The following is a 9,605-nucleotide window of genomic DNA, read 5'->3' as shown; positions in this document are numbered from 1 at the left end:
GTAGAAGGGTGAGTTACTGAGTTAGGGTCAAATGGTTTTTGGATTATGATCCTAGTTTTCCTTTTGGTCTTTTGGAGGATTGTATATTTATATTACAGAAATGTTATGGATTGTAGTGAAACTCTGGTATTGTTTGTTATGGATATAATTTATATTTTCCGCTACTTAGGTGTCCATTGTGTATGACAGGCGTATTCCCGGCACCCACGGGTTCAGGTTGATTTTGCGATATTGGTATTAGGGTTATTACTAAGAATGATATTTTATGTATGCAAGGAAAAAAAAATATGGTTAAATAGGCGGGTTGTTACAAATAGACACTGACTTTTCCTAAAATTTGACAAAAATATGAGAACTTTTTTTTTTTGAGATTTCAAAATTTCCATTGTCAACTCCTCAAAACTTATCTTTTTACAAAATATAAAAATTATTTATGTCTTTTTAATAAAATTAAGAAAAAATTCTTGAAATTTTAAAATCTCATAAAAGTTTCTAAAATTTTTGAAATCTCATAAACAAATTTCTATGCTTTTGTATAACTTAAAGTGAAGACACTGTCACTTAATTAGCCTACATTTTTTTTTTTTTTTTTTAGGTCTTGATAAATATAATGCATCAGCTGCAAATACCCACTTTATTAATTCTTATTATTTTACCATTGTAATGTGTTTAATTTATGCATGCTTTATTGGGATGCAAGCATGACAAGAAAACTATGCAAGACAAAAAATTTTCAAATGTATCATGATAACATATCCCATGATTCGTGAAAATTAAATTAATTTTTTATACCCAATAAATTCCAAACAACTTACTGCAGTTCCGCATGGAAAAATTTCTTTTAGAATTTTCCAGCATGATGACCTGGGGTTTTTCAAAAAATGACCCGTGACCAAAACAAAACTATTAAATTTTCATAAAATTTTGAACAACACGAGGGAGAGAGAGAGAGAATTATTTTATACTCTCTGCTCGATACACTAGCAGCGACAGCGAGGGAATACAGCATGAATCACACAACAGCAGGTCCTCCACACAGCACATTAATTACTTGATACACTGTGTGTGGTTTACAAAAAAGGGAAAAACAAAAAATTCTCAACAATTCAAACTAATGACCCCCAAATCTCTATCACGTTATTCCTCCTCATCAACCTCCGCAACATCCATCCTAATCGTAGTAGTTATGACTTAATCATGCCGGACACTGAAATCCCTGCGGCGGAGTCTTCCCACAGTCCACTAGCACTTCCAGTGCAATGGGCAGTATTATGTCGATGTTGAGAAGCTTGGCTTTAATGGTGGTGCACAGACATACCGCCGCGTCCAACCCCAACAACCCCTTCACCACCGGGCAGCAGGTGTCCTTGGCGCTCTTGCCTATTCCAATGTGCACCAGCCCACCCAGCAGATCCACGCACGCGTTTAGTTTGAGCGCGTCAATCGAGCAAGTTGGTTGCGCTGCCGGCGACGGCGGCGGGCATGGTGTCGGCGGAGGAGAGGGAGGCGGACACGGTGTTACTGGTGGAGTGAACGGTGGTTTTGGAACAATGGGTGTAATCGGAGCCGGCGGAGATGGTGTCTCCGGCGGTTTTGGAACAATGGGTGTTATCGGAGCAGGCGGAGATGGCGTTTCCGGTGGTTTCGGAACGATGGGGGCTGGTGGAGATGGGGTTATGGGTGTTACTGGAGCCGGCGGAGATGGGGTTTCTGGCGGTTTTGGAACGACGGGTGCTGGTGGTTTGGGAGGTTTAGAAGGCGGAGATGGTTTCGGTGGGAGGATTGGCGGCAGCACTATTGGTGGTGAATACGGCGGCGAGGGAGGCGGAAATGGGGTTGCCGGAGGCTTTGGAACGGTGGGTGTTGGCGATGGATATGGCGATTTCGGAGGTTTTGGAGTAATGGGTGTCGGTGTCGTTGGAGGTTTGGGCGTTATATAAGGCGGAGTGTGTTTGGGCGGGAGTATTGGCGGCTGCACAATTGGTGGCGAATACGGTGGCGAGTGAGGCGGAGATGGAGTTGCTGGCGGCTTCGGAACGGCAGGTGTTGGCGGCGGATATGGCGTTCCGGGCGGCTTTGGGACAACAGGCACTGGTGTCGTGGGAGGTTTTGGCGGTTTATAAGGCGGAAAGTGCTTGGGCGGGAGTTTTGGCGGCAGTACTATTGGTGGCGAATGCGGCGGATGGCGAGGCGGATATGGAGTCACCGGCGGCTTTGGAAAAACAGGTACCGGCCGATGTGGCGTTTTCGGTGGCTTTGGAACAATGGGTGCCGGCCGCTTGGGAGGTTTAGGCGGTTTATGACTAGGCGGAAAGTGCTTGGGTGGGAGTGTTGGCGGCAGCACTACTGGTGGCGGTTGTGGCTTTTTCGGCGGCTTTGGAACAACGGGTGAGATCTTTGGGGGCGAATATGGCGGTGGTTTTACAGAGGGTGGTTTTACAACGGGTGGCTTCACCATGGGCGGGGGCTTGGGCTTTGGGTGCTTGGGTGGGTGGGGGGGCTTGACCGTGGGCGGACATGGCGTGGGCTTAGGAGGAGGGAGGTAGGGGCAGTTCGGATGACATGCGAGAGAGGTGATGAACAGACTGCCCAAGCTCAAGAACAACACAACTATGAAGTTAGCCAGCCCATAGTACATCTCCATCATATCATTACTCAGCTAGAAGGAAGAGGAGGAGGAGGAGGCTGGCTGCTGCTATGCTCTGCATTTATCGCCGTTAAGCACTTTATAACACCATAAAGAGAAGAAAGAGAGAGCAATAATGAGAGAGACAGCAATAATGAGAGAGAGAGAGAGAGAGAGAGAGAGAGAGGGGATTGACTGACATGTTTGTCACTATTCGATTATTCAATGAGATGGGGACAGCCCAAATCCCAAGCTCAAGCAAGAGTAGCTTGCCGCGTGGATGGTAAGCTGAGGCTTTGGGAGATGGGTATTGCATGGAGTTTTTCCCGATTTATTTTTTTTATAAAAAAATATATTAAATAATAACATTTTTGAAAAAATAATTTTTAAATTAAACGTAATCTCGCTATTTGATCAAACGAAATTTAAACAAATCTGAATGAATCCAATAGTAAAATTTAAAAAGTAAAAGGAATTCACGTGTTGACACGTGATGATCAAATCTTGTTAGATGGAGTAGCGAGATTTGCATGGATTAGAAGAATAAGACAGTTCATGAACAATATTTAAATTTGCAGGTAGAAGCCCAGAAAGCTATTATTGATAATATTTCAAATTTATGCGACGTCGTAAAATCCATATGCAATGCTCAAAAGGACCATATGAAGCAATATCTTTTAATCTTTCGATCTGGGGTCGCCACGAGTGCTCATGGCATCGCTCTGTGATAACTGATGAGTGAGCAGCTTCGAAATGGTTGGCAACCTAGTACCGGATGTTAGACTGGAGGGCAAGTTTTCTTCAGTTGGTTTTTAGGGTTTATGCTTTGTAACAGTAGCACTAATGCACCATGAAAACCTCACTTGTAATCTATTAGTTTGTACCTTGTAGATTTGTTCCCCTGGAAAGGATTGAAAATTGAAAATTGAAAAATGAAATTCTTCTTAACTCTGTTGGATAAACATAACATGGGTTGCATCAAAGATGATGAGGGTAACAAAGTTAATGCTGTTTTTGGATTTGTGAAGGAAATTTAAGGGGTAACAAACCTCTTCTTGATTGTCTCAATCCTTGCCAAGGTTGAATCTCTCACTCCCTCCCTAACATTTAGGCGTGAAGGAACAACCTTGACGAGTAGAACAATAAAATCAGCTTTTTTACAGGCCTCCTCTAGAGCCTTTACTTGGGAGGGATCATCAGTGAGGCATCCCATGAGCTGCCTTATTTCTAATCCATGCAAATCTCGTTATTCCATACAGCAATAATTTGACCGTTACGCGTCAACATATGAATTCCTTTTACTGATTAAATCTCATTATTTGGTCTAGTGAAATTTGTTTAAATTTTGTTGGACCAAGTAACCAGATTAGGTCAGAATTATTTTAAGAATTATTTTCTTACTTAAAAAAGATATTATTTAATATATATATTTTTTAAAAAAAATAAATAGGAAAAAACTCGTATGGCATGGATTGTGAGTTGGAACACCAAAGCTGAAGTACTACTGAGGTGGGTGACAGATTTTAACGTCTTTTTCCCTTGCCTTTAAAATGACTTTTGAACCATAAAAAAGGACAAGGGAATCAACATGTAGTGGGCTGTTCAACCCGTGATTCAATTTCAACCAGTGATGCTTGCATCGACAGATGCCTTCAAGCTCAGCGTTGTGACTCCCCCACTCCCTCGTCTCCTTTCTCTTTTCCGGAATGGAAAATTTCATATACTGACAAACCTCTTACGAAGAGATAATTTAAATTTTCCCCGCCGAAAAAGTCCGTTACGTTTTCTCCCCGCGTCGGCGATGCCACGCGTCGAGAGAAAGTGGGTACCACCGGCCGGCGACGTACTGTCTTGTACCATCCAACCGACGCCTGCTTGGCAGCTGGAAAGCGGGTCCGCGTGTTTGCTTCCCCCCACCGCTGCTTGATGCACCGTTCACACCCACATGCTCTCTCTCTCTCCCTGTGTGAAACCCTCTAGTTTTCGTTTGGGTTTCGGAACTTCTTCTCTCTCTAACCCATCACGGCAGACCCGAGAGATCGAGTCTCCTGCGACTGTTTCCGTTGGAAATATTCCGGAGCGTCCATTTCTGCAAGGTACATATATACGTGATTAAGAACAAATTTTTTTTTTTTTTTTTCAAGAATCTAAGCTTGAAACTTTTTGCGTGTATCATATTTCTGATGCAGTGGGCAAGTATCTCCGAAGAAATTATAGTCCAGAAATTCATATAGTGAAGACAAAGAGAGAAGGAAAATTGAGAATTGAATATTTATGAGTGTGAAGATTATATTATGCAGAGACTCTTATGTGTTCACATTATTTACAAAAAAATTACATCAATTTAGTCTAATATATTATCTACAATCAAATCAAATCAATCAGTAATATCAATCTCAACAAATTAGCCCTTATTTGCTTCTTTAACCAATCTCAAAAGTGATTCTCTCTCATCAATTTTTAATGCCAAATTTTTTATATCAACACTCCCCCTCAAGTTCGACCGGATATTAAGGACACTCAACTTGTTCAATAGATGGTTGAATTGAGTAGGTCCAAGAGCTTTGGTAAATAAATCTACTGGCTATTGACTTGTAGGTATGTGAATGATTTGAATGACTTGGTTTTAGAGCTTCTCTTGAATGAGATGACAATCGATCTTTATGTGCTTTGTTCGCTTATGGAATACCGGATTCGATGCAATGTGGATAGCTGCTTTGTTATCACAATATAACTTGACTAGTTGTGGATGTACTATCTGGAGATCTATCAGAAGCTTCTTTAACCAAGTAATCTCACAATAGGTTGATGATGCCATAGATCGTTACTCTGCTTCAGCCAAGGATTGTGAAATTGTTGTTTTCTTTTTGGTCCTCCAAGAAATTGGTGATTTTCCAAATAGAATACAGTATCCGATGACTGATTGCCAAGTATCTCTACATCGAGCCCAATATTTATCACAAAATGCATGCAATTGAACATTATTAGAAGTTGATAGGAAAATTCCTTGTCCAGGTGATTGTTTGAGATACCGTAAGACTCGATGTGCTGCATCCAAGTGAGATGTTCGAGGTTTGTCCATGAATTGACTCAAAATGTGTACAACATATGCTAAGTCTAGCCTAGTGATGGTCAAATATATTAGTTTCCCAACCAATCGTCGATATGAAGATGGATCTGAAAGTGCTTCTTCATCAGTCTCACTAAGAGCCAAATTTGGTTCCATGGGTAGGTTTCCTAGTTTAGCACCAAGAAATCCAGTTTCCTCAAGTATTTTCAAGGCATATTTCCTTTGTGATAAAAGGAAGCTAGTTTTTTAGCGTGCCACTTCTATACCCAGAAAATATTTTAGAATGCCAAGATCTTTAAGTTTAAAACATTCTCCCAAGTATTTCTTGAGTGCATCAATCTGTTCCAAGTTGTTTCCTGCCAAGATGATGTCATCTACGTACATATACCAAGACAATTGTAAATCTGTTTTCGTAGGATCAGACGAACGTGGAATAATTGGTTGTAGATTGTTTATATCTGACACTAATGAGAGTGGAAGAAAGCTTGGCATACCATTACCTGGAGGCTTGTTTGAGGTCGTATAGGGATTTGTTGAGCTTGCAAATTCAATTCTCCCCCTTTCGTCCGAAACCAGAAGGAAGGTGCATGTAGACGTCTTCATTGAGGTCTCTATGAAGGAAGACATTGTTGACATCAAGTTGATGGAGATACCAATTGCAGCAGCAAGGGCAAGAATTGTTAACTTTCTGAGTCTGATCCCTATTTTGATAATGACAAATCACAGCATCTCATATATGTGCTTAGTGTTTGAATAAATTAATGTTTCTGGAAGCACAATGACAGATGCCTAATGGAAGCTGTGAAAGTACTTAAACGAGCAGACCTTGGCGTATTCCATGGGAATTAAGACGAGCAAAGCGTGAAGACTTTATTCATTTTTTAGTTGTAATAATTATAGGTTAATTTGTGCATGCATCTCATGATTTAAATTGAAGCTCAACCCATGACCTTAGATTGACCCTAGGAAACTCCAAGTTACATGAAAAACCTTTCATTTGAAATGTTTAACTTTTAAAAAAAAAAGGTTTGAATTGGTTTTGAACATAAAAGAAGGCAAAAACCTATTTTTCAAAGGGGTCAGTTGACCGGCAGGTAATGTGTAACGACTCGAAGAATAATGGTATTTAAATAATAAAATAAAGGGAAATGAAAACCAAAAACAGAAGGAGGCAGTCGACTTCGACGACGTTGCATTTTGGAAAGGATAATCCCGAGAAATTTTTCAGCTCATCGTCAACGAATACAGGGGACTCGTCAACGAGGGTATAATAGGAGCTCGTCGACGAGGATAGGATTCGTCGACTAGAAGATACCGAGAGAGAATTTGTGGAAACCTGAAATTCGTCGACGAGGTGACGTGGCTCGTCGACAAATCCTGCAGTATAAATAGGGTTAAAATAAGATTTTCACTTCATTTTCCTATGCCGAATCTCTCTCTCTCTCTCCTCACACAGTTTCTCCTCCTTCTCTCTTCGATTTCGAGCTGGATTTCCGCTGGTTCGAGGATCTAAAGCCACCACGATGCTCCTAGGAAAGTTCTCTGCAAGTCTGCCGGAGCGTATCGTCGGTGGGGCTGAGTTGGAAACCATCCCAAATCTAGGGTAAGGCTTTCTACTCAGTATTTGGTTATTTGATAGTTGTAGGAAGTGTTATATGTGTAGAAATACTGAACTTTAATTTTGGGGAATGTTGTTTTCAGGGTGTTGAATGGGGAACCCTGCGAGTCCAGGAGTGTTTGATATAGAGGCTTTTCAAGACACAAGTAAGGGAATAAACTAAACTAGTATTTTATGAAAAATAGGTATATTGTTATAATATTTGATTTCAGGAAAATAAATATATTTATATATGATTTATATTTGGAAAAATGCTGTTGAAACTGATGATATGTTAAATATATGAAAAACCTGTTTAATGTTGCATGAGTAGAAATTAATATGAAATATTGTTTCTGGGAATTTATTACTGATACGGATTTTTATAATAGAAAAATCGATGTACGGGCCGAGATTTTTATATGTTTTGTCGGCGTACGGTCCGTGCTATGTGTATGACTTGCCAGCATACGGGCCGAGCTATGGATATATTTTACAGGCGTACGAGCCGTGTTATGGATGTGATTTGCCAACGCACGGGCTAAGCTATGTATATGATTTGCCAGCGTACGGGCCGAGCTATGGATGTGATTTTCTAGCGTATGGGCTATGGTATGATATGATTTGCCGGCGTACGGGTTGAGCTATGGTAATATGTGTAATACCGACGTACGGGCCAATGATTTTCATGATGTACGTATATATGCAAAATGATATGATTGATTTTATAATTAATGATATGAAATATCCATGTATCACAGTTTCAATATATGTTATATGGTATAAGAACCTGATTGGCTTGGTCTAGGCTAACACTTGCACGGTACCGTTGCTATGTGTCCATGGTCATCATGATCATGATATTTGTGTTTACACCGCTGTACGGAGTAGTGTGAGATTGGATGGTCGATGTGGTTTATAAGAAGTGTGTGAGCGCCCCTAGTGTACGGACTAGGTCTGGCAGACCCATCAAACTTACAAATTGTACTTTTGACTTGACAGTGGTCGGCCAACCATTGTTAGGTCCCTCCTTCGGGCCACACAACCCAATCATGTGGGGGTAATACATGACTACAGCCAGCTAACCTACCAGGAATGTTTTTTTATTATTACTATATGAAATGAAATATGTTTACGAAAATAGTATGTTCTGCCATGTTTTGATGATATATATGTTTTCCCGTATTTGACAAAACAATTACTAAATATGTTTAGTATGGTATATGTATAACACGGAATACTCATGTTGTCACACACTAGTATTAGTTTATTTTCCTTACTGAGAAGTGTCTCACCCCAAAATTTTATAAACTTTTCAGGAGCCCCAGATAGGAGAGCGGGAAAAGCCCCGCTGATCTAGTGCGATTTGTCTGCCCTCTTTGAAAGGTAAGTTTTAGTAGGGACAATTGGATTTTGTGGGAAATGTCCATAGATCTTGTTTTTGGGATGTATATACTAAAATATAATGGATATAGTGACTCTGGTATTTATGGTAATGTGAGGGATGTTTTCGTATTTATAATATTATGATTGTATGTTTCCTGCTACTTAGGTTTCCATTATGTATTCTGATGTATCCCTAGTACCCATGGGTCCAAGTGGATTATGATCTGCTGAGTTGAGTTTTGTGATTTTATAATATGGAAAAAAAAAATATGTGGAAGTTAAACAGGTCGTCACAGTTTGCTATCAGAGCCTAGGTTGCTAGGTTCTGTAGACTTTAGAATGCAGCGGAAATAATACCAAAATATAGGAAATGATTTCAGGTTTTGTTCTACAGTCTAGAGGCAAGACTTTCGTGTTAGTTTATGTGTTTTTCCTGGGGTGACAATTTCAGGAAAACCATAGCAAGCCATTATCGAGTTGTATTCCAAGAATGTAGGACTGGGGATTTGAAATAAGTTGGGAATGTTAAGACAAGTGGTGAGGTTAGGTGGGTAAGTTATAAGGATAGGATTACTGAGTTGCAATTATTATTTTTCAAGATGAATCTAGGAGGGAGTAGTGCCCATGCGAGTGGCAGTGATAGAGCAAGGTCGTCAGGTGCAGTTGGTACTGACTCTAACGCGGTATTACGTAGTGTAGCTCAGCAGGTTATGGCTGAGATCGCTAGGAGCTCGAGGGAGCAGGGTGGTCTGTCAGTTGGCCATGGGTACACTATCGAGAAGTTTACGAAGATAAATCCTCTAACATTCTCAGGTGGAGTTGATCCTGCAACCACCGATGACTAGATGTAGGAGACCGAGAAGGTCTTGGCCGTGTTGTAGTGTACTAAGGAACAAAGGGTCCTCTTCGCCACCTATAGATTGACG

At 40.6% G+C, this 9,605-nt stretch overlaps 1 protein-coding gene and 1 long non-coding RNA gene across 3 annotated transcripts; one reads left to right on the top strand and one right to left on the bottom strand.

Annotated features, from left to right (window-relative positions):
• Positions 1-889: 889 nt before the first annotated feature.
• LOC131146970 (36.4 kDa proline-rich protein) lies at positions 890-2,820 on the bottom strand. Its single transcript, XM_058096875.1, has one exon. The coding sequence runs from the start codon at positions 2,645-2,647 to the stop codon at positions 1,196-1,198; it is 1,452 nt and encodes a 483-aa protein (XP_057952858.1). The 5' UTR covers positions 2,648-2,820; the 3' UTR covers positions 890-1,195.
• A 1,688-nt stretch (positions 2,821-4,508) lies between these two features.
• Positions 4,509-8,779, top strand: LOC131146969 (uncharacterized). 2 transcript variants are annotated; one of them, XR_009134512.1, is made up of 2 exons: positions 4,509-4,722; positions 8,613-8,779. It is a non-coding gene; the product is annotated as an uncharacterized LOC131146969 (long non-coding RNA). The 2 variants fall into 2 exon arrangements; XR_009134513.1 differs by lacking the exon at positions 8,613-8,779 and adding an exon at positions 4,816-5,038.
• The last annotated feature ends 826 nt before the right edge of the window (positions 8,780-9,605 follow it).

Source organism: Malania oleifera, chromosome 13 (genome assembly GCF_029873635.1).
Source record: "Malania oleifera isolate guangnan ecotype guangnan chromosome 13, ASM2987363v1, whole genome shotgun sequence".
Classification (NCBI taxonomy): Eukaryota; Viridiplantae; Streptophyta; class Magnoliopsida; order Santalales; family Ximeniaceae; genus Malania; species Malania oleifera.
This window is presented reverse-complemented; position numbering and strand designations above follow the sequence as displayed.

What these genes read in the sequence shown, in the direction of transcription:
- LOC131146970 (XM_058096875.1), bottom strand. Translation starts at nt 2,647, where the DNA reads ATGATGGAGATGTACTATGGGCTGGCTAACTTCATAGTTGTGTTGTTC.